Here is a 26,332-nt window from a genome sequence, read left to right on the forward strand (position 1 = left end):
AGACAAACAGGCTATCTTAAGCAAAGATGTTGAAAAGAGTTTGGATCTGAAGGGATGTTACGGGGCAGATTTATGCTTCCTGCAGATAAACAAAACATTTCAGTCCTTTCCAATCATGATGTTCCACCACCTGTTCTTTAAGAACTCCCAAATTTCAAGTTATCATTTACTTGCATAATATGATGGGGAAAGCTTTAGATTAGGGCTCTGGTTTAGCCACGTTGCTTTTTGACCTTGGGCTGGTTACTTTCCCTCTCATCTTCAGTTTGCTTCTTCTGCAAAATGGTTTTTAGAATCTGTTCCCTCTAACATTTTGGGAAGATTTTTACCTAGAACCAGAAGGATCTAGTCAGAACTCTAACCGTAATTAGCTAGGCGACCTTGGATAAGTCATTTCTGTTCTGTGGGCCTATTTTAAATGTTTAAAGATATCTTACTAGATGTTTCTTAGAGTCCCAAGACCATTCGTTCAGTTACCTCTCTTATGCCCTCTTCAAAGCTACAAAACCACAAATTGGCATGTCGTGATAAATACTTATTTTTTTTTACAAGTAGCAATTTCTAGTTACCCATAAATACCTTATACTTTATGTGGAAAAGTTAAATATATCCTATGCATGATAATAAATATCTTTCCCCACATCAAACTAAAGAACCCACCAAACAAGCCATGAAAAAAATGTCTGTACCATTGTCTTCAGAAAAATCAGATGGCAGAAGACCCATGACTTTCAAATGCTTGGGTGTAGCCACAGAAAGTGACATGACTTCCCCAACAGCTTCATGAAATCCTTCATTAGCTCCGTTTCTTAGTAGGTAGGGTTGTGTGGCATATGCCATGTCATACTGGATGTGTCCCATCTCATGATGGGCTGTCAGGAAGTCATCCATTGTCACCTTTGTGCACATCTTGATCCTGCACATAAATGGACAAGATTAAAATGAATCTCATTGAGTTTCATTTAACCATCACAGTAGAGTTGTATAGGATTTTGGTAGCATGGATCATCTTTCCAAGATTCATTCACCAGTGAATCTTGAGGACCTACCTTTTAGGTCATAGAAACTATGCTAGGTGCTGAATATAAAGTGATGGGCAGGATTGAATCCTGTTCTCCTGGTCACAGGCTAACAGAAAGAAAAATAAGCAGAGTCCTCTACTACAAAAACTCTGAGGCAAGTACTCTGTAAGTGATCAGTAGGCATGGTTTGGGGCATAACAATGAGTGAATAGAGGCACAGTGTTCTAGAAGTACCAAGAAGGGCATAACTGAGGATGCAATGAGCACTCTGAACCTTGATCAGCATGTAGAAGTTTGCAGGTAGATGGCAGGGAGGGACAAGAGGTTGACATTCCTGGAGGTGCTCAGTAAGAAAGGCTTAAGAAAAAAATGCCATTCAGGACACTGCAAGCAGTTTGGTACAGTCAGAATAGTGAAGTAGTAGGAGAAGGGTCTGGAAATTGTTCGTTTGGAATAATTAGCTTGTAAGTCCAGGAAGCAGGTATAGGCAGAATGGCAAGAAAAGGAGGGCCAAAGACAAAGTCCTAGGAGGTCCCAGTATGTACAGAGTGGGGAGATGAAGATTCTTCAAAGGGGTTAGGGAGACAAGTCAAATAAGTCCAGAAGAGGATGCCAATGCAGAGGCCAATGAAAAACAGCATTTCAAAGACAATTTGTAAATGTTATCTAATGTTGTTGTGGCCCAATGGAATAAGGACTGCATGTGGCAATTATGTAGTGGTTCTTTTCAACTTGGCAACAGCATTCAGATGAATGTAGGGGGAGGATCATATTTCAGTAGGTTCCAAAATTAATTTTCCTGCTACCACTCTGACCATATCATCCCCCTGATAAATACCCTTTGGACTCCCCACTGCTTATGAATACACTCAACCTTCTTTATATACCCCAACATAACCTAATTTTCTAACTTGGTTATTTTCTATTCTCTTTTAAAATATAAGAATAGCTACTATATATATAATGTCTACTGTATGTAAGATCCTGTGCTAGAAAACTTATGTATACTTATATTAAGCCTCACTATAGTACTGGAGCCAGTAAATTATGGTCTGAGGCTGAACACTTGTTTTGATAAAAAGGTTTTATTGGCACACAGCCACACTAGTTACCTAGAGCTATTGTCGTGCTAAGTAGTTGCGACAGAGACCTGCAAAATGTAAATTATTTACTATTTGAGCCTTTATAGAAAAGGATTGCCAACTGCCACTCCAGTGGATTCTGCTGGGTTCCTGCCCAGATCTATTTTACCAGGCACATCCACCCATCTTCCAGTTGCCTGAGGCATAGCCCTTAACAGCCTATAGCTGCTTTCTTCTTCACTGTTTTTGGCTAAATGTGAGGTGCCTCAGCCAGGAGGTTATGTTCCCCTCCCCGACTCAGGCAGTCCACAGTCAATGAGTGACTAATATGAGAGTACATATTTGTTCGTTACATACACCTTGTCTCAAGGTATGACCAACTCAGGTACAAATCACGCTCCAGAGAGCCCTGTGGGATGAGGCTGAGGCAAGGCTCCAGCTGAGACCACATCTTTGCTTGGACGCTGCTAGCGGTTCTCAACCTGAGGGTCGCGACCCAAGGTTGAGAACCGCTGCTGTAGAGCCTAAGACCATCGGAAAACACAGATATTTACATTACGATTCATAACAGTAGCAAAATTACAGTTATGAAGTAGCAACGAAAATAATTTTATGGTTGGGAGTCACCACAACACGAGGAATTGTATTAAAGGGTCGCGGCATTAGAAAGGTTGAGAACCACTGGTCGAAAGGTTCAAGTTAGGGCCTGCTGACAATCCCCTTTTCCTGGAAAAGCCCAGATGTACTCTCATGGACTCCCAGCTTTCGTTAAAGGGAAGTTCATTCATCAATTCTGTGCTCAGAGAAGCAGAGCAGGAATCTAAATTCATCTTTTTCCATGCCTCCATTGTCTCCCATTTTAGTACCAGCTGTATATCAGCCTCCCTACCTGAAGTCGCCCTTCCCCAGGTCCCAGGCTGTGGGGTGGCAGACCACTTTCCGGCCATCGCCTGGCTCAGTTAGCATGGAGTTATTCCAGAATCCTGAAGTCATACTAGGAAGTCCAACAGACACATAGAACTTCTCAGCCTCCTTGAATATCTTCTCTGCATCCCAGGACTGAAAAAAAAAAAAAGAACAGCATTTAATTCTAGCATTAAAACAACAGCATTCTTTGTGTTGGATATGTACAAAGGCATAACCTTCCTGGAGGGCAATTTGACGTCATGCATGGACAATTTTCAAAGTATTTATACTCTTTGTCTCAGTAATCCTGTCTCTAGAGAACTAACCTAGGAACTTCTCAGAAATTAGGTCAAAGAATTAAATTTAAACTGTTTTTTTGTTTATTATTGTTTTAAATTGAAAAATAGTTGACATATAACATTGTGTAAATTTAAGGTGTACAACATGTAAAATGGTTTTTAATAAGGAAAAATGGAAATAACCACTAGAATGGTTAAATAAATAATTATGACATTGTGAAATGGAAAATGTAATAAATTAGTAAGTGAAAAGTAGAATACGTAAACCACTTATATAGTACATAATCTTAATGAGGAAATGCACAAAAATATTCATAGACTGGGTGACATTATGTGTGATGTATTTTTGTCTTTATTCTTTATATTCCAAGTATAACAGAAACAACAACGACCTCTTTGATAAAAAATTATTTAACTCAAACCAACAATCACCGATTAAGCTCCTTCAAGGAGTAAGGCCTTGGTATTAGGCTCAGTGAAAGACATAAACAGTAAGGTGGACATGAAGTCAGGGGCTTTTGGAACCAAAAAGGCCCACATCTGACCCAATAGCCAATGTGTAGTTGGGCATTGGCTTTATAGTCTGTATGGGAATCTAAACTTTAGAATATTCTGGAATCAGACACAGGCAGCAGTAGATATCTCCCATCCAACAAACTCTTGTGGGAACCAGTGTCCCTGGAGCTAACACTTCTTTGGAGATAAGGCCCACATCAGGCAAACTAAGTTTGTGTAATCGGCATATGCTTCATGAATCACTTCTAGTGACACAGAAAATTTCCTCTGATCTCAAAGACCAGTGAAGTCTGGTTTTTCTCCTATGTCAGCCCTGGGGATATGAAACAGGATATGACACTATGGCTTTTTAAAATTATTGACCTATAAAGACTTAATATCAGCCAATACTGGTTTTGAGCAAGGCATTCTTGAACAGAATGAATGTATACCACAACAGTGTAGACTAGTAAGAACAATTAACATCTGTTAAATAAAGAATGAATGAATAGAAAACTACACTGGAAATATTAGGAGCTTTGAGTTCATACGTTAGTTGCCACTGACTGCCTTTTTTACTTTGGCAAATCATTTACCCGAGCCTCCGTTTTCTCAGCTACAATATGGAACTATCACAATACCTGTTCTGATCGTCCCAGAGGTTTACTGTAAAGGTAACATTAGGAGGTACGGTGGGTGTAAAAACACTGTAGACAAGCTAAGGGGTAACATAAAGATAGGCCTCTGCTACTGCTCAACTATAAAATAGGGCTAGAACAGCTGCAGGAGTCTGGAGACCCTTACAGCTTCATGTTTTTATTCAGCTGTGGACTTTTCCCAGGAGTATGGGGGGTATGTTATATATGTGAAAATGTTCATTGCTTACAGATTTAAAATTATTAATAAGCAAAAAAGTCCAGCAATACCTAAAATGTAAATTATGGTGCAACTATCTGAAGAAATTTTACACAGCTAATAGAAGTATGACTATGAATTCTACCCAGAAATGTAGACTATTATTTGAATTTAATAATATATTATAATGTCATCAATATAAGGGAACACAAAGAATTTAAACAATTATACCAAAATGGCAACAGAAAGGTAATTTAAAAATTATTTTAAAGACTCTTATAATATTTTAATAATAAATTTTAAATATGCAAAAATTATCTAATGATGTCCTTTTTTTTTCATTATTCATAGAGATTACTGACTGATTGCTTAGTAATGACTAACTTTGGAAAGAGTGTGGCCAGCCAGTTGATAATTCCACATTTCACTGTTTAATGGAAAACTTAGGTCCTCTTCATTTTTAATATCTCTCAGTAAGATCAATACTCTACCTGTTATTCAAGGTACTTGATGTCATTGAAATTGTAAACCACTTTTCCATGAAGAGATAGCTACATGAGGAATACATTTAATTAGCTTGAAATTTTTTATTTATATAGTTTCATATAACAATTAACATCTGTTAGCTAGAAGAGAAAGATAGCCTAAAAAGAAATGAAGTTAAGGATTTAGATTTTATTTTCAATGCCTCTTCTTCCTACCTGTTCCTTCATTGCACCAGTAACATCTATGTTTGGTTTCTGTTCAAAGGGGACTGTCAGATTGTACAGATTTGTCCAAAATCTACCCCACATATCACCTATTAAAAAAAAGATTTTGTTAATACACAAAAAGGACAGCAGAAGTATAGAACTGATATTTACATAGTGCATGAGGTGAGATTGATAAACAGGCCACATAGTATTCTACATTTAATCTAATTTCTGTGCTTCCTTTTCACTATCTCTTTTTCTCTTCTTTTATTTTAGTTTCAAAACTCCCATCTTTTTCTATCACCTATAAAAGGTTAAAATGGCAGAAGATTTTGTAATTAGGCAAAACTTGTTAGGGAATCATCCCAGTTTCTCCCATTTAAGGTTCAAAAAGCACAATTTATTAAATATGTGGAACATCATAGCTAATATAGATTAGAAGCATATTTATTGAATTCACCATCCAAGGGGCAAAAATACTACAAATTAAACTATTAGTAATCCCTAATTTGGGATTCAAGAGAGATCATATAGGATCATCACTCAGCGACCTCTAGTAATTAGTGATTACGTTTCACTTTTACTCCTATAATATAGTAATACACTTAACTGGGTAATTTTTCAAACATCTCAAATAAATGTTAAAGTGAATTTCAAGGCCAGGCCCTAAAAGGGAAGATGGATGTAGAAAAAGTCAATCTAATAGCAGGACCAGAATCCTGACATCAAAAGATAGGGCAACTTAACTATACAAAGAATGATCCAATGAAGTCATGTTTTAAAGAAAGATATATCTATTCACTGTGGAAATATGTGATATGTGACATAAGGCTGAAACACAGGCCAAAAGGGACCCAACAAACAGTATGACATCGCTTCCAAAACCCAAATGTGACCATAACGTAAATGAATAGAATCAAAGTATCTAGAACAAAGGAAGCCACAGTTCCATTTTTACTCTATGTTGGTTAAACCTCATTAAAATAACTGTTCGGTTTTGAGCATGATATTTGAAGAGTGACATCAACAAAGGATGGCTTATCCAAAGAAGAACAATTAGAAAAGTGATATTTTAAAAGAATGGTTTAAAAATTCTGTGTAGGACATTTAACTTAAAATAAGAAAATGGTGTATGCATGATGATAACAATAATGCTCACAAAAATATATTGAGTACATATTCTTGTGCCAGATACTATGTTATGTCTTCTATGATGGTTATTTGCAAATATCTTAAAGGCCATCTTGTAAAAGAAGAATGGATATACCCTAGGTAACCTCATAACATGGAATTAGGTGTAATGAATGTAAGGCAATAGGGGGTGTTAATTCAGTTCCACACAAAGTAGAAATTTCTTATAATTAGTGCCATGGAGCAATGGAATAGCCTGCCTTGGAAGAAAGAAAAAGCTACATCACACCAGATAGGTTTAAGCAGAAACTGAATTACTGAAGAATGCATGGCAAAGACATTGTAGAGAGTATTTATATATATTGCTTTAGAGTAAAAAGTCTCCACAAGTCCTTTGTCCATAGTCTCTTCTGCTGAACGAGGCTTGGCCTTGGAGAAGAATTGGCTGCCAGTAACTTAGCTTGACTGTAGTAGTAATACTATGTATACATGACATGAATTTTTCAGCTTCTGGGGTGATGGAGAGGGAAGTGGAGGATAGTCACTCTCTGGAGGGGAATTAGCAGGTTCAATAAAGGGCCTTAGGTCTTGCATGGTCTACAAAGGTTCTGTGGCAGGATCCAAGGTTTTTGGAAGATTGATTTTTCTCCTAAGCTAGGCATCTTCCTTCATGATAAAGACTTCATACATACTCATATGATTCCAAACCAAGTACTTTCCAGCAAAAGTAATTGCTACAGTTAAGAATGAACTTATGAAGCTTTAACTCAGGCTATACCTTAATTCTAGAAGCCTTTCTCTCATGGCTGACTACCTCCAGCCTACCAAGCTTCATTCTTCCGACAATATGATACTAAGATCTCAAATTCACCTCAAGAGCTTAGCCAACCAACTTGAATAATAAGACTTATTTTCCCCATTTACACTCTCATTTGAACTTGGCGTTCCTTCTCTAGTTGTCTTAATCACCCCTTTATCCTTTGAATTGTAGCCAACATAATAACTGTTTATGTACAAAATAAAGTAATGCAATAGAGAATGATTTTAAAATGACTTTTCTATTGAAGACAGTGCTTTCAAAATATAATTTCTATGATGTTATTAATTCCATTCACAGAATTTTCCAAAAGTTTTATGTTGGGCCTCACTCCATAAAAGAACTTTATTAGTGGAAATAACATAGAACAAAGTATACGAAGAATTTGTGGAGTTTCTTACCAAGCAAATGGGCAGGGAGGCATCCAGTCGGACTGATACGGGAAGGATAGGTATCCATCAACTTTGCCCTGACATAAGCATGAAGATGTTCATATAATGGTTTAATCTGAAAAGCCCAGGAAGAAAGTTTAAGACCAAGAGAAGCTGGTTCCTATTTCCAATCCTCAATGCTAAAAATAGAAGCTTCTTTAGACAAGTAGAATGCCCCTAAAGTTCCATTTCTGTTCCTCTCAAACGTTATGGAGAGTTTGAAAGTATTCCTTCTTTCCAGATGCTGATGATAACTAGCTCCATTGCATAAAGCAATAAACACACCTGGAGAAATACAGGTTCCAAAATAAAAGCAGATGCAAAAATATTCGTTTCTAAGATGCTACCCTACTTCCTTTGTTTTTAAATTGAAATACCATTTACACAGCATAAAATTTACCCATCTTTAAGTGTATAGTTTCATGAGTTTTAGAAAATTTATATTGTTGAGCAACCATTACCACCACCCAGTTTTAGAACATTTCCTTACCCCCATTTGCAGTTTATTCCACTCCTGCCCTCAGCCCTAGGTAACTGAACTGATTTCTGTCTCTGTAGTTTTCCCTGTTCTGGACATTTCATATAAATGAAATTATATAATATGTAACCTTTTGTGTCTGTCTTCCTTCACTTAACAATGTTTTTGAGGTTCATCCATGTTATTGCATGCATCAGTAGTTCATTCCTTTTTATTACTGATTAGCATTCCATTGTATGAATACACCTGAGTCTGCTTCATTTAATATCTCATGGATAAAATTCGCCAGTTGTGGGATGACTAAGTTATTTCCAGTTTAGGGCTATTATGAATAATGCTTCCATGAACATTCATGTATAAGTCTTTGTATGGATATACATTTTCATTTCTGTCATATAGACACCTAAGAGTGGAATAACTTAGTCATATGGTAAGTGTATGTTTAACATTTAAGTTGTCAAACTATTTTTCAAAGTGACTGCACCATTTGACATCTCTGTCAGCAGGGTATGAGAGCTCCAGTATCTTCATATCCTCACCAATACTTGGTATTATCAGTCTTTTTTAAAATATATTTTTTATTGACTTCAGAGAGGAAGGGAGTGGGAGAGAGAGAGAGAAACATCAATGATGAGAGAGAATCATTGATCGGCTGCCTCCTGCATGCCCCACACTGGGGATGGAGCCTGCAACTCAGGCATGTGCTCTGAGTTTCGAACAGTGACCTCCTGGTTCATAGGTCGACACTCAACCACTGAGCCATGCCAGTCAGGCTGTCAGTCTTTTTTAATTACAGCTATTCTCGTGGGTGTGTAGTAGTTTTTAATTATAGTTTTAATTTTCCTAATAATGCTTTACTTGCTTATTTGCCATTTCTTTGATGATGTACTTATTAAAATATTTTGCCCACTTCTCTTTATTTGGGGGGGGGGGATATTTGTCCTGCTTTCATTTTTTTATAGCTCTGCCCAACTATGGATAGACAGAGTAACTACACATAAGAAGTTTGAAGGCACAGAAATAAGGAGGAGATGTGGGGATCAAAATGAAGGAAGAGGGAGACATTAAGAAGAGTCCATGGGGTACTTCGACTCACAGACTCTCTCTTTCCTATAAAGATAAGGAAACAATAGTACCAATTGTCCTGAGAAAGGCTCTGACAGTAGAGCAATACTGAGCAATACTGAGAGTAGAGCAATACTGATCATCTGTAGGAATTGTCCTGTTATTCTTTAAAATACTTTCAAGCTCTAATATTACATAACTATGAGGCCTGGGAATGACTGACCAGTGTGTTAGAACAAGCCAGAATGCCTTTTATCACTTTCCCTTCTTCCTGTGCACTGCCCTACATCTGTCTCTGGGTACAATTCCTTAGTTACCTCTAAAAAGATACGGTCCACATCTTCAATCAACTGGTTGCGGCTATAGTTATAGCCATTTGCTCCCTCTGTTTCATAATCTCCTCTCCAATAATCCCCATAGTCCTCGTAATCTGTTTAGAAGAACACAAGGGAAAGAAAGAGTAAAAGCATAATGTATATATGTATTAGCCTTGCCTGGAGGCTAAAAAATCCAAAGATATGTCACATTTTTTACTGTCCTTCTAAATATCAACTGAAAGGAATGCAAATGAATAATGACACTAGCTTATGTCTGTTAAGCACTTGCTCTGTGTCAGAAATTTAACTGCATTATCTCATCTAATAAACTCAAACACTCTACAAGATTGGCATTATTATAATCCCCACTGTGCAGATTAACAGCCTGTTTTTAGATGATTAAATCACTTGTCCAAGGTTGCACACAACTAGTAAGGCACAGAGGCACACTCCTACTTTCCTAACCCTGGGTCTCTACTCTCTCCATAGATCAGTTTACATCTTTAGCTTTAAAATATGTGATTGCATCTGCATTTTTAAATTCCCATTTTGTTCAGGGCCATATATTTTAAAATCCAACCCAACTCATCTTAGACATTGCCACAGTGGGCCTGTATTTATTTGCAAATCATATGTATAAACAGTACATCTCTTTACATTTTATGTAGTATCTCATCATCAGGAAACATGAGCTTGTGTTAGGTTATTAGCTAATAAAGTTTGCAAATGTATATTAATAATTTTATTTTTACAGGCACATTGGCAATGAATGATCAGGAAGATGAGGAGAGAAATAAATATTTGGATGGAAGGATATGGTGATGAGTTACTCTCTCCAGCTTACCTATAGCTTGAGAATATGAGTTTATGTATCAGTGAAAAATATCTGGAAACCACAGATGAAAAAATTCTTCCTTGCTCAACCCCAATAAAGTTATTCATAATGCCATGGCTTCAGCTCATTACCCAGGCAGGAGAGTAAGTTAAGAAAGATGGGAATTCCTCCCCATGTTAAGATTTTTATGACCACGTGATTTGAGTTATGATTACTACTGCAGAAAGTAATGAGTTTCCAGCCTAAATTAATCTGATTTTTTTCTTTCTGTGACACCACCCTGAGGTAAACACACAAATGACTTTTGAGAATGAACTGTAGCTAGATGGGAGCTTAGGTGAGAGGCTGCCTCTGTTTCTCATTCTTTCTGAGAAATAGAATTCCCACTTAATCCCCAGACAACCTCAGGAACCTTGGGGGCCTGAGACCTTCCCAGACACCTGATTGGTTTGAGGCCCTGTAGTTGAGCTCTTTAACTGTAGAATGTCAATTCACCTTTCCTTATTAGTAGTTTCCTCTTTGAGACAGGCAACATGAATTATTCAGCAGAGGATCATTAATTTAGGGATATACCTTATATCAAAGGGCAGCCTTGGTAATCCATGAGGGGGAAAAAACACCATGGCCTCAAAGACCTCTACAGACCAGCAAACTTACTATTTCCTCTTGCCATCTCATTTTTCAGGACCACATACTCTTCATATAATGGCCTCAGCTGCTTGCCGACCTCAGACCTCCAGCCTTCCCAAACCCAGAGCCTTTGATTATAATCTTTGCTCTTCTCCATTATGTCTTCCAAGCCTGTAATTGCAAAGCACCCAAAGGGAAATAAACTTGCGTTTGTAAAATTTTTATTTGTAAACAATTACATGAACTTTCAAGAATTAAAAGTAAGGCTGGCAGACATAAGGTCATAAAGTTATAAAATGAAATATCATGATTCATTAATTTCTTCATCCTTATTATAGTTCCAAAATATTTGAGGAGAAAATAAACCACTGACATCATTTAACTGCTAACTTAATTAAGTTACTTGAATATGACAGACTTTACAAATGTAGTTTTGTTAAATGCTAAGTTTGTCTATGTGCTGAATCACATATTTGGAATCTTCTCACCTTTGGATTATCCATGTGAAAGGCACAATGCCATTATCTAACATCAATTTCATTTTTAAAACTTGGGGGAAAAGTGAATATCATAATCACTGCTCAAAATTAATAGCTTACCTGAAAGTGTTAAGCACTCCTGTGGATTATTTGGGTTACAAACTTTTCCAGTACTGTAGATGGTGCTCATTGTAGTTAGAATTGTGCTCAACTGCAAATTAAAGATAATAAACACTGTTAAAAATGAGAAATATGGAAAAGAAAATGCTAATGTAAAGATGTCCTTTTAGCCATGTGATTTTTTTTTTTTTTTTTTATGAATCCAAATACAGCAGTTCACAACTTCTTTGCCAAGTATCTTCCTTTATGTCGGGCAGGAATCTCTCAGTTAAATCTCCTTACCATCAGTTATCAACAGAGCCTTATAAACTTGTAATAAATATATGTGAAGTGATTAAAATAAACAGATCTACTAAAATCCCCAAAACATTTCTCACCTTCGCATGCACAAAGTGCAATTGTTGTTACATTCCGCATTCACTGAGTGCACATTTATTGAACATCTACTATGTTCTACACTCTGACAGTTCTGACATGAACAAGTCACTGATCCTCAAGGACCCCACAGTCATGGGACAATGAGGGAGCCATGACATTAAGAATTATATAACAGAGTGATATGGGCTATAACTGTCACCAAAAAGTAATGTGGGAGTATGAGGAGGAGATTCAGGAATGGCTTCAAAAAGGAAGGCAAATTAGAGCTATGTCTTGGAAGAGAAGCAGAAATTGGTCAAGTAGAAAAGAGAGATGGAGCGCAGAGCCTAAAAGGTGGAAGGAGGTTGGGAAAGACATGGCCTTTTCAGGGAGTGATGACACGTTGAAGGAAACTAGAATAGTAGTGCTGGTTGAAGGACGTGGGAATGGAGAGATAAGCAGGAGCCAGATTATTAGGAACCTTTTATGTCATACTGAAAAGTTTAAACTGTACCCTGTAGTTAGAGTTTAAAGGGGAGTAGACATAATAAAGCAGTGCTACTCAAAATATGGTCCATGAATCGATGCAAGTCAGCAAATGGTTTGTTTCCATTATGTGATAAGTACAGTAACTGAGAGAATAAATGTTTATAAACTTTTAAGACCATTTAATGTTTCCATGACATCTAGGCATGCGATAGATTGGTAATAAAAGAAGAGGTGAAAGGGAGGAAGGGAGGAAGGGAAGGAGGGCTGGTTCTCTCCCACAGATGATTTAAGAAATACCAGATGAAATACCCTGTTTCCCCTTTTCCTATTTCCTGCTTCCATTATTCTTTCATTCTGCTACAAGAGTTGCTATCCTAAGACATAAAATAGATTTAATGCTTAACACTTCAACAAGATCCAATAGTCCAAAGAATCAACCCAAATTCCTTACCATGGCACAAAAACCCTCATGGTCTCTCTATTTGCCTGCTTTTTCAACCTCTCCCTTCTTCCTTTCCATTGAATTCATGCATCTTTGAGTCTCCCCTCTTCCCAAACACTTCAAGCTCTTACATGCATTTCATGCTTTTCAATCCTGGCTGCACATTAGAAGTATCTGGATCTTTTAAAAATAGAATGTCCGGTTCCAACTAGGATAGACCAGATCAATGGGCAAAGTTTCACATGGTATCTTTGTGGGAAAGATGGGGAAGCATGGAATGGACAAGATAATGTGGATTAACACCTAGTTAGTAAGTAAATCCAAAGAATGCAAAATAATAAATATCAACTTGTAAGAAGATATGGGCCATATGGTTTCATCTTTCTTCTTCTCATGCATTTTTTTTCTTTTTATAGATGCAGATTAGAACACAGAGTTCCAGAGGAAAAGCAACTAAGAAATAAGACTTTGATGTTAAATAGCCAAATATTTCAATAGATTAGATGAAGAGTCTTAAACTATGATCTACAGACCAAATCCTATCTGCTTCCTGTTTTTGTAAAGTTTTATTGGAACACAGCCACGCCTATTTGTTTATGCATTAGCTATGGCTGATTTCCCACTACAACAGCAGAGTTGACTTATTATGACAGAGACAATACAGCCCACAAAACCTAAAATATTTTCTATCTTTACCTTTGTATAAAAGTTTGTTGACTCCTGGGCAAGAGAGATGGAATGAAACAGGGGCGAATATAGGCTTTCTCAAATGTGTACAAACTAGCCACCTAAGAATATAATTTTAAAAGGTATCCTTTCAGAACATTTGGAGACTTCATTGACAGTGACATTGATATGAGTCAACCATGGAATTTGTCAAACCCCCCCCACACACACACACACAATCAAACAATAAGACCTAATACTAGTATAGTCCTAGATTGTCTTAGTAGATATAGAGCACAAGGTGCAGAATGTTACATTGCTGCTCACCTCTGTGCAGACCAGAACCAACTCAGAGTGCTATGTTTAGCCTAGAGAGAAAAGGACTCAACTAGTTAAAAAAATATTAGCAGCCTTCATTTATTTAAAGACTATTATAGGAAAGAGCAATTTGGCTTTTGATGGCAGAACAAAGTGTAGGTAAATCCCCTACCACTCAATGGAGTGAGTATCGTTCCATCAATTAGGGGAAACCATATGTGAAACTGATGTCTTGGAAAGAGGTGAATCACCCACCCCTAAAGAAGTTTGAGCTGAGGTTCTTAGCCGCTTGTTAAAGAGGTTGCAGAGGAGAGTCAAGAATGAAGAGAGGAAAGGATTAGACTTCAATATGATCCTTCTCAAACTTGGCACTACTGACATTTTAGACCAGATAATTCTTTGTTGTTTGGGGATGCCTTGTGCATATCAGAATGTTTAGCAGCATCCCTACCCACCGCATGCCAATATCACCTCTCCCAAATTGTGACCACCAAAAATGTCTCCAGACATTTTAAAATGTCCATGGGAGGCAAAAATCACCCATAATGTGAACCATGCACATAGACTAAGTGTATTATTCAGGCTGCCTGTTCCTCAGGAAGATAACCTCTGTTTAGGGTGTCCATATACACTACAGTGCCCAAACAATCCCAGTTTAACTCTGTGTCCTAACATAATTATTACATGTCTTCTTTCACTCTCAAAAAGATTCTAGTTTGGATGATAAATTATGTGGTCACTCCACCTAAGCCCAGAGTTCTTTTTAATGTCAGCATGCCACTCTTTGCAGATAAAGGAAGCAGCCATGGGTGATATGAATGTTTACTATTCCCCAATATTTCAACTCTTGAGATCAATGCTAGAATGTTCACATACTCGTTTGCTCTTGTCTGCTGTGAGCACTGATGACCCATTTTGCTGAAGGACCTGCAATTGACGCTTGATTGTAAGATTCTGAATTTCTTGTAGTGGATAAGTTTGGGCAAGCTTGGACTGTTCTTCATAAAAGGCAGACCACTTGCTGTCAGCTTCATTCTGAAATGACAAAAATATAAAATATAAAATTAAAGTCAGAATGACACTACTTGAACAGATAGAATAGAAGATATGGTCCAAAAAACATCTGGTGGAACATCTAATATTTCCGAAGTGTTTTAGTTCTCTACTTTGCTGAAGGTCGAGGCTTAGGTTAAGAGTGACCAGGCCACTCTTGGTCACTCTCTCTTTCTGGCCCACTGCCTAGTTTTCCCAAGAGTCCTGTCCCTAGAACTGGAAGTAAATTCTCACAGATGATTCACATTGTAGGACCCTGGAATTTATAGCCTTAGCACTGTGACATGTGCGAGTTGATCAGGATTCAAGGGTGAATGTTCAAAAGGGAGAGCTTAGTAGAGCTTAGCATGGACTTAATGTGACTACAGACTCTCATGACTATGGGAACCATGAGAAATGAGCACTGGTTTGCAGTAAGCTCCACAGTGCCATGACTTACCAGATATTGTGATCTTAAATTATGTTCCCCAAAGAAGGTTGTCCAGAATATGGCCATTTGGTAGCCATGTTGATTTTTTTACCCTCAAAATAAACTAACAAGCACATGATGATGCCAGGACTCACTTCTCCCCCATCTTGAACATCAGCAGGCAAATGGACTCCTACAGACTTCTCTAGTACAGTCTTCCCTCAATGCACAAATTTCCATTTATCAGACTAAAGTGAGCAGTTACTTTGTACATTGTACTTCTCTAGACCATATAAAAGTGGCAAGCATATGAGGCAAGTAAGAAAGAGCTGCATTCCTGGAGTCAAACACCTCCCACTAGCTGTGTGACCTTGGGCAGATTACTTAGCCTCTCTGAGCTGCAGTTACCTTATCTGTAAAATTAGAGTAATAATAAAACTTATTTCAAAGGATTGTTTTAAGGGTAAGAAGAATGAATAAATAAGAAAATGCTTAGTAGAGTGCCCAATGCATCCTATGCTTTCAAAAAAAAGTGTGCTATTTTTTTCTCTCTTTATTGATTAAGGAAAGTTTGCTATTTTAGTACTTAATAGAAAAACATCCTTGTTCTTACATTGCTTGGAGTTTTATCTGACGGATAAGATATGCATCATGAATTTTTCATTAATGAGACATAAGAGCATATGATAATATATTTCAACTATGAGTAAGTCAAGCAGTTTCAGTTATAGGAAAAGAGAGATTCATTCAGACAACTAGACTTGGCCAAGCCCTCATGGAGTAGGTGGGACCTAAGACAGACCTTAAAGTAGGTAGGAGTTGGATGTATGTAAAGTACTTTGCAAAATAATTTACCTCATTTGATCTTCTTAACAATCCCATTAGATAGAAAACCATTTTGTATCCATTTTTCATGTGTGCATTAAGGGTCTGAGAGAAATAATAGTGGAGCTGGCAATCATCTGCCAGAACCTGGATCTTGGATCTTGTGGTGGACAGACTCTAAGATAATTCCCACGATCCCTACTTCCTGGTGGTACACATTTGTGTGATCTCCTCCCCTTGAGTGTGAGCAGGACTCACTTCTAAGCGGTAGCATATACCAAAGAAGACAGGATATACATGTTTATGTTATATAAGATTGTAATTTTTATCTTGCTGGAGGACTCTGTCCCTTGCTGACTTTGATGCAGCAAGATGCCATGTTGTGAACTATCCTGTGGAAATAACCACATGGCAAGGAATTAAGGATGCTCTGGCTGACATCCTGCAAGAAACTAAGGACCTCAGTTCAGCAGCATACAGGGATCTGAATGCTACCACTAACCATATTAGCTTGGAAGTGATTCATCCCCTGTCAAGCCTCAGGTGAGACCACAGCTCTAACCAGGACCTTGATGGCAACTAGAGACTCAGGAGCAGAAGATACAGCTAAGCTTTTCCTGGACTTATGACTAACAGAAGCCGTGAGTTAATAAATGTGTGTTGCTTTAAGCTGCTAAGCTTGTGGTAATTTTTTACACGATAGATAACTAATACAGATTCCAGGCATGACTGCACTTTTCAGACCAAGAAATTTTACTTTTAACTTGTGAATACCAGGGAGTCACTTAGGGGTTCCAAGCAGGCATCTGACATGATGGAAGTGGTGCATGGAAGTGATAACAATGGATCAGACAAGAGGTGAAAAAGTGGCAGTAGAAATGGAAAATGATTTCTCTCTTTATTGAGCTCAAACAACCCCTCAGAAACTACTTCTCAATTAATCGTCACAAACAATATTGTGAGGTAGTTATAATTATCTCCATTTCACAAATGAGGAAAATGAGGCACAGAGTGGATAAATAACTTTACCTAGGTCACACAACTAGTAATTGGAAGAATCAGGATGCCAACCCAGATATATTTACCTCCAAAGCTAATGCTCTCTAACCACTGACTTAGATTGCATTAGACACATTCTAGTCTTCTGTCTAACATGCATGAGTTGGAAGAGTGAGCTACAGAAAGAATAATTTTGTCTACAGCACAGACTCATTGATGCAACCCAGTACTCAATTCTCAATCCCTACCCTTATTCACCCAATCCAGAATGACTTACTGTCAAGAAAAATTTCTGGTAAAATTTTGATACTAAATGATAGGAATAATTTTATTCTCAATCAACTTAGAAAACAACTCACAATTTCCTGCACTATGCTAGTAGTGTAAATTCAACTTCTACATTTATGAAATAACACAGGTGCAACCTGAGTCTGATCAGGTATCTACAGGGGAATCTGACCACCATTTATTTTGTAAATAAAAGTTTATTGTCACATATTCACACCCATTTATATATTGGCTATGGCTGCTTTCACACTACAGTGGCAGAGTAGGATAAAGGTGGGAGAGTCCATAAAGCCTGAAATATTTACTATCGGGGCTGTTACAGAAAAAGCGTTCTGACCTTTGACTTTGATCTATACACTTACAGGAAATACAGGGGACAAAAGAGCATGTAAAGCAACACTAAGAGTGCACAATCAGCAAATCCAGAAAGTGGAAGTTTCTATAGGACCAACAATTCAATTTCTCCACAAATAAATTGGAAAAAAAAATGAGAGAGGGACTCTGTAGATTAAAAAAGTACATCCATCAAAACTACTGAAAGGAAATAATCTTGTTGGATTCTGATTCAAATAAACTAGCTGAAAAAATTTTTTAAAGGAGACAGTAGGGAACATTTGACTATTGACAAACTATATGATGATACTGAGGAATCATTGTTAAAGTTTTTGGCATGGGAGTATTATTAAGGTTGTTGTAAAAATTCTTACTTTGAGAGTCACAAGTTGAAATACTTACACATAAAACTATATGATGTTTTGGATTTCTTTCAAATAATTCAATAAATGTGGATCAGGGAGAAAAATAAAACAAGATTGGCCAAAGTGTTGATTGATAATTGGTGAAGCTAGGTGATGATTATTAGGAGATTCGATATACTAGTCTTTCTTCTTTCACATGTTTCAAAAATGTTATGATAAAATGTAAATAAAAATACATACAATGGAATACTATTTGTTCAATAAAATGAACAAAGTAATATTATATGCTATAACATGCAAAGTAAAAGAAACCAGTCACAAAGACCACCTATGGTACGAGTGTATTGATAGGAAGTGTTCAGAGTAGGCAAATCTGCAGAAACAGAAAGTAGATTAGTGGTTGCTTAGGGCTGGGGGTGGAAGAAAGAGTGCTACTGGGCAAATGGTTTCTTTCTGGAGTAGCTAAAATGTTCTAAAATTAGAGATGGTAATGATCGTGCAATTCTGTAAATATACTAAAAAGCATTGAATTGTATGCTTTAAATTTGTGAATTTTATGCTGCATAAGTTAAATCACAATTAAGTTGTTGTTACAGCCTGCAATAGTAAAAGCAAAGAAAAAAAATCACCTCATTCTCTAAGTCCTATAACGAGATCTGAAATCCCCATGGAACTGCTCTAAACCAAAGGATTTAGCCAAACTAATGGAATGCTCTTTTACCCAGGTACCTGGTGCATACTAAGAGGCAGCAGCAGTCACTCACCACCAGACTACCCTCCCTAGGTGTAGCTGGTGGTTGCCTGGCATCCAGTCAGAGTGCTTAGATCGATGAATAATTGTGCTAACTTTGGGTGTATTTAACCATATCATGTTGAGTTGCTCAATCTTAATTTCACCAAAATTACATCACTGAACTGGGACATTATCAAGTTTTCATGACAAAAGGAAACCAGTAAGAGCAAGGCCTCTAATACACTTCACCAATGTTAATTGTCTACAGGAGGAATTTATCCATTCAAAAATGTTATCTACTGAATTATCTTTCACATCTACACCCTTCCATTTCAAGAGACAAAGAAGTAAGTGACTCGACCAAGGTTATCAACAGCCATCTCAGAAGAGTCATGAGAGCATCAGATTTCCTGAATTTCATTGTATTCCCAGCACAATGAGCTTTTCCCAACCTGTACCTGTGTGTAGGTATTTATTTGTGTCGGGGAGGGTGGGACAGACTCATTGGAGATAGATATGAAGTCGACATTCTTCTCTTGGGCAGATAATAGCAGTTTAAAATTCCCCTGTTCTAAGTTCACTGTGACTCCAGCCCTAAAGGCAGAGGAATCAAGGTTTAGGAATCAGAAATGCCAGAGAACTCTAGGGGACCCCAGAAAGAAAGGGCTGAAGAAGCCCCAGAGAGTATCCAAAGGCTAACTATGGGCATCCTGCTCTCTCTTTACAGTTTCTTACAGCTCCCCAAGAAATATTTATTAAGGGTTCTTTGAGACCTCTGAGGCTCCAAGAGGGCATTCTTCAACACCCACTTCAGCTGCATGAGTTGCAAGGAGTTACTGACAATCACTGGAACAATGAACCAGGATGTCTCTGCCACAATAGGATCCTTTTGCTCTCTTCCAGAAATAAAACTGTCCAGGAGACCTTCCCTCTCTGCAAAAATAAATCCTTTTGATTTTATATGGATCCTATTTCAAAAATCAAGCCAACAATAAATTTACAAAAAAGGGACAGTGTAAAAAAAAGTACTACTATTTTACTCGGAAAATACATACAGTTTAATTGTGAATACTCAAGTCTCAAACATGAAAACTGTATTTGCTATAAAGAGGAAAATGTATTATATATTACAAGTGTTTGATAATTTATTTTTACTGAATTTCTGAACTATTTGGAAACCCGTTTTGAACCAAGCTTTTCTCCTTATCTCTATCTGATGGAACTCTCCTAAGTAGGGAGCATTTGGGACACTACACTGATCAAGTTTTGATGCCTTCTATTATTTTAAGGTATGTTCACACAACTTGACCTAAAAATCAACATGCTAGGTCAGATTCATAGACTGACAAATCCAATATTTTGACTCTGAAATATGGTCCAAATTTCCCTTACCATAGTATCTATTGCTACAATAATACTACATAACAAAAAAACAAAAATCTTTAATGGTATAAGTGTATTTTTTTGAAATATATTTTATTGATTTTTTTTTTTACAGAGAAGGGAGAAGGATAGAGAGTTAGAAACATGGAGAGAGAAACATCGATCAGCTGTCTCCCGCACACCTACTACTGGGGATGTGCCCACAACCAAGGTACATGCCCTTGACCGGAATCGAACCTGGGACCCTTCAGTCTGCAGGCTGACGCTCTATCCACTGAGCCAAACTGGTCAGGGCATAAGTGTATTTTTTTATGTGCCTGGGATCACAGAGGTTGCCAGACAGCTCTGCTGATATTGACTTGATTAGCTTACCACTTTGGGGGCGTTGGTTTCTGCTGGGACAACTACTTCATGTGTCTCTCATTCTTTAGCTGGCTAGCCCAGGCATGTTTTCATAGCAAAAGCAAAGGCGCAAAAGACAAGCCCCATCGTTCAAGTCCATTCGAAGCCTCCACTTGCATCATGTCTGCTAACATCCCATTGATCTAATTAAGTGACATGATGAACACATTTACATCACTTTCAGTGGAATGGCACTGCAAAGTGACATACCCTTGGGCTTTGATATAGGAAAGGGTAAAGAACTGGGTCCCTCAATGTACTTGACCATACTTCCTTACCCGGAGTGGATCTACAATCTTTACATTTGCTTAAATACTTCAAGAACCTATTTATAGTTTTCAATGTCTAGCTTTTCTAGATTAAAGAATAGCCTAGTTTTCATATCACTCGGCAAAAAAAAAAAAAAAAAAAAAAAAAGAAAGAAAGAAAAGAAATCTTGCCATTCTCAATAATATGGATGGACTAGAGGATAGTAAGTGAAATAAGTCAGACAGAGAAAGACAAACACTGTATGATTTTACTTATATGTCAAATCTAAACAAAACAGACCCATAGATACGGAGAACAAACTGATGTTTGCCGAAGGGGAGGGAGGTGGCGGGGTGGGGGGGAGGGTTGAAAAAATGAATGGCCTAGTTTTACAAGTCTTACCAGTTTTACCACCTGTGGTGTAAATAGCACCTCCTTCTATTTGTTATAAATTTATCTCTTTTGAGTTTTCAAAAGTACCATGTTTCTAGCATGAAGGGATTTGGTCAATACAATTGTGAACATGCTATCCTTTCTTATTTCTCCTCAGACTATTTTTTTTTTCTTTGTGAGTCAGGCTTTGTATAGCTAATTCTGCTTTCCCTCCTAATTCTTTCTGATCTCATTAAATCACTCCAGTTGCTCTCTTTGGGGAAAAATTCTTCATTTCTAAAATGGCCACCGGCAGCATTTCTAAGCATCCTGCTCATCTTGGTACCTCTCATAGCATCTGCCGTAGTGCCTGTTTCGTTAGGGCATATCAATATATATGTGATAAGAGAATAGAAGAAAGGGTCATTTCCCTCCCTGCCTATTGCTCCCCTCCCCGGGTAAACTCACACAGGTGCACCTAAGTGCACCCTTCACCACTGCTTGAGGAAGGAGAAATTGAGCCCCTGCTTGCTTCTTGCATTCAAATATTTTCACTCTCCTTTAAGAGGCCCAAACTTTCTCCAGGTTGGCCACACTTCATATTTATGTTCTTTCATTTCTGTCCTTTGCTCTGATCAATAGGTGCAATTCAAAAGTAATAGCACTTAGTGATCCAGAGATGATTTCAGTAAACATCACTGCATATCACTGTATAACAGGCCTTCTCAGCCTTTGGGCATTCAACAGAAGTGTTACAAGTCTCTTCAGCAATTATAACTCCCTCTCACATTCACGACAATGGTATCTTATTATTTTTCCAGGCTCACGAGCATCAAGTCCTATTCTGGTGGTTTCATGTACTAATTCAGTCTTCACAATGAACTTATAAGGCAAACATGACAGTTATGTTATTTTTTTTACAGACAAAAAACCTAAGGTGCAGAGAGGTTGATTAACTAGTTCAAGTTCACTCAGCTAGAAAGTGGTGGAGCCAGGATCTGAAGTTAGACAGTCTGGTTCTAGAGCTTTTAGGCATGATGCTGGTACACCTTCATCACCACCTACAGGACCGTTCAGCTGAACATGAAAACAAATGCACAATACACTACAAGCACCTCCAACAGAGATCAAATAAAAAGGAAGAAAATGGCAACAAGGAAGAGATGAAAACGAGGTATGACAAAAACATGAGACAAGAAAAACATGATCTTCTCTGACAACACTGGGATGTCAAAATCTCCTGGATTTCTTTGAGCTTTAGAAAAAGAAGGAAAAAACAACTCTGTTTACAGATTTCAAATAAAATAGTAGGTGTCAGAGTTATTTTGTCCAGTGAATGAGTTATTCAATTTAAGCATACAAACTTACTAATCATTTGAAAAAATAAACTTCTGAACTACATTTTTGAAGGAATGTATTGCCATACAAGTGCCACAAAAATTATTTCTTAAATAATGTTGCTCAATATCCAGCACTAAATGTGGAAGGATACTTCTTTGGGATCTGTAAGAGAAGAAACCTCAAACCCGTATATTCGTCTAACAAAACATCTTGCTTCCCAGAACATTCTGAGATTTGTCAGAACTGTTTTAATTGTATTTTTTCTTGGAGGGCTCTGGGTGGATTCTGTGACTTTTGCAAGTCCCTCGGAGAGAGCTCTGTGACAGCGAAGGAAGAAATTCCTAAGTCTAGCCTCACCCACCCAACCAATTGTTAGATAATTACTATCTAGCTCTTTCACCAAGCCTCCAGGTGCATTTTTCAGTTAACATATTATTTTAGAGAGTCTTTAGATATTCCTGCTCACATCACTACCTTATGGCATTTCCATGAAATGCTTGGAGACCCTGACAATGATGACAATTATGGTGGCAACCTTATGAGGCATATTCACTGTTTTCCAAGAATCTGAACGGAGACCAGTGAACTATTTTGTAACAATTTTCCAAAATGAACCCCAAGTTCAATTAAGTCATCTGGGACTTCGGAATCAGAAATACTGAGGCAAATATCCAACTTCCCAGCTCAGGGTATTTCTTCGATTTTCCTTTTCAGTTGTATCGGCAGTAATCTAACCTGTAAGAAGCAATAAATACTCATATGAAGCCATGCGCACTCACCATTTTTTGGGCATTCTCGTCGGTAATATTGGTGTTATAATTCCAAGAAGCAAGCGCACTTTCATGAGACAGGTCTTCAGCTTTAGAGTTAAAATCCTCCAAAAATATCGTGGCCTTTTCCTCAGTCAGGGATTGAGCCGCAGTTACAGCAACAAGGCTGAGAAAGAGCCAGGAAGAGCCTGACATCTTTCCCTGTGCGCCAAGATCCCATCCACTGAACAACTTTCCCTAGAGTAAAACCTCCTCATGAGTTTTTCTCTCTCATCAGCCTTTGAACTTGGGTTGGGCACTGAGCAGGGAAGACAGAAAAAAAAGGAAGAAGCAACAGTAAACAATCTGATGAACCAATAGAAAGTTCATCCTGGAGAGGACAGATATGTACGCATATTTTAAAATGATTTTTAAAGTAAATCAAATAAACAAATGTTATTCATTAATCCCAGAGAATCATAGCTTTCCTAGCTTTTATGGCCAAATCAAAACTTGTACATTTGGTTAATAATTCCTAAAAAGCTGTTAAAAATACACTGAAGGTGTTATAATTTTACAGTGACCCAAAGAAGGCTCGAATTAAGGATCATGTAAGCAATGTTGTTACTTATGTTTTTCAGACAATTCCATTAACAGTGAGTTATCCCTACTTTCTTTTTATTTCAAGCTTATATTCACAGAAACTATCTACTTGGGTAACATTTTCTCTTCCTAAATAAATGACTTAGCCCTAACCGGTTGGGCTCAGTGGATAGAGCGTCAGCCTGCGGACTCAAGGGTCCCAGGTTCGATTCTGGTCAATGGCATGTACCTTGGTTGCGGGCACATCCCCAGTAGGGGGTGTGCAGGAGGCAGCTGGTTGATGTTTCTCATCAATGTTTCTAACTCTCTCTCCCTCTCCCCTCCTCTCTGTAAAAAAATCAATAAAAAAATATATTTTTTTAAAATAAATTATTTAGCCCTTGTATTTATGAAATTCATTTCTTTCTGATACATTTTAAATTTCACACAATTATTTTTTTAAAATAATAAGACTCCCCTCCACTCCACAGGTTAACTCTCCTGATCTAGCTTGGAAAAACTTAAAAAGGTTCAGTTTCTATTTCTGAGATTACTATGGTGAACACTGGCTCTATGGCTGACTTCACTGTGTGCCTCCTTCCCTTTCACTTACCTGTTCAAACCTCAGGCAAGGTCACAAGGAAATGAGAATGCCTCTGCAAGGTATGAAATTCAAGGAGTGTCCATGTCAAGCTCTGGTTATCTTTAGCCATAGGATCATGGCAATATAGAGTTCAAAGAAACTTTAGTGGTTATCCTGGCGAATCTTCAGGAGCTGAATCAGTGTCCTCATTCAGAAGGTGTAGGTATTCATGCCACAGATAAAGGAGAGGAGCCTCTTTAAATGGCAAGGCTCGTGGGTCTGGGTGACTGTGATTATGAAACCTTCGCACAGGGGAAACATTTCTTCACCTAGAAAAACAAGTCTTCCAGGTCCAGGTGAAATTACAGTAATTAAGCCTGTAAAAAAGTTTTCACCTCTTCCCCTTACTGCAAAGCTGTACATATTACTGTGGAATAGGAAAAATAATTATAAGCAAGTGTTTTCCATTATAGTATGTCATTGAAGCATTACAAACAATCTAGAGGTAAATATTTTATCACCATTATACAGATTAGGAAACTGAGACCCAGAGAAGTGAAACAAATTGTCAAACTTCACTCCCTTGGTACGTGAGAGAGCCTGGACACAAAGGCAAGCAGCTCGATTCTAGAGTACAGGCCTTTAAGTTGCAGTCAGTAAAGAGCAGTGATGGGGTGTAGATCGAGACCAGCAGAGGGACAGTGCTGATGCCGTGTGTCTGTGAAAATCATGGATTTTGGTCCCACCACATCAAAAAGAGGTAGGTTCTGACAGCCATTGTTGTGACTCATCATACATAAATCTTTTAAGAAGTTAAGTAGTTGATAAATTTAAGTAATTAAAATAACAAACTTTAAAGAAAGTAACCTGGGGGGCGAGAAATCAGTGAAATTTCAGTAAGGCTCCTCCCACGTTTGAGGAGCTGAGACCCACTCACTTCTTACAGGCATTAGAAGAATAACCAGTCAAGAAAAGGGAGAACTTAGCCTAAGGCTCTGAACAAAGAGCTACAATCTTACCGTAAATAAAAGCTGAAACAAAACTCTACTGAGGTCACTTCCTGAATGAAGCTCGGGTTCAGGAAAAAAATGGGAGTAGTCCAACTCCAATTCACTAAGGCAGCAAATAAGATTAATGTGTTCAAATTAAAATGGAGAAAGCAGGATGTAAACTCTGAAAGCTAAAAACAGTGTCAAAGAACCTGAGATAGCAAGGCAGGAAAATTCTGGAAGCCACGAAATTTTGAGAAGCAAGGGAAATAGGTAAACTGTCCGCAATAATTCTGTAGGAAAATCAACTCAGTGATGGCCAACTGCAAGTAGTGACTGTATTGGTGGAATTTTTTCACTCTGCAATGAGAAGATGTCGCTGTTCTGACACCTATCCAGAAGCATTCAGCCCATTCTGAAAATGCAAATAAATCCACTAAAGGAAATCCCACCTCATTTCCAGGGGGTGGGACCCATATAAACAACTGGCCTAAAGGAAGGATTGTCATTGAGAAAGAATGAAGCCAGAGAACATTAGGAGATTGGAGATGCAGAAAACCTGTTCTACTTCTCAAAAAGGCTGGAGGGTGAATTTTACAAAGGCATAAAGGGTAAAAGGAAGAGCTCTTGATCTTGACATCTCACAAAACTATAAAATATAACTTGTGGAATGTGGTTTGCACTTGGAAAATATATATCTCTGGCCCTAAATATACTGTATAGAGGCCCAGCACAGGTGGGGTCCCGCCAG

General features: G+C 37.8%; 1 protein-coding gene across 1 annotated transcript in view; it reads right to left on the reverse strand.

Annotated features, from left to right (window-relative positions):
- The window catches only part of ACE2 (angiotensin converting enzyme 2), a gene marked incomplete at its 5' end in the record, with an annotated part of 39,158 nt that extends 15,515 nt beyond the window's left edge, over positions 1 to 23,643 (reverse strand). The window contains 9 exons of the mRNA XM_080652905.1: positions 690 to 916; positions 2,994 to 3,163; positions 5,361 to 5,458; positions 7,701 to 7,806; positions 9,591 to 9,703; positions 11,083 to 11,226; positions 11,655 to 11,745; positions 14,803 to 14,961; positions 23,458 to 23,643. Of these exons, the coding sequence (XP_080509031.1) occupies positions 690 to 916; positions 2,994 to 3,163; positions 5,361 to 5,458; positions 7,701 to 7,806; positions 9,591 to 9,703; positions 11,083 to 11,226; positions 11,655 to 11,745; positions 14,803 to 14,961; positions 23,458 to 23,643 (1,294 nt within the window). The remainder of the gene's footprint in view (positions 1 to 689; positions 917 to 2,993; positions 3,164 to 5,360; positions 5,459 to 7,700; positions 7,807 to 9,590; positions 9,704 to 11,082; positions 11,227 to 11,654; positions 11,746 to 14,802; positions 14,962 to 23,457) is intronic.
- Positions 23,644 to 26,332: the final 2,689 nt, after the last annotated feature.

Source organism: Plecotus auritus (assembly GCF_963455305.1).
Source record: "Plecotus auritus genome assembly, chromosome: X".
Classification (NCBI taxonomy): domain Eukaryota; kingdom Metazoa; phylum Chordata; class Mammalia; order Chiroptera; family Vespertilionidae; genus Plecotus; species Plecotus auritus.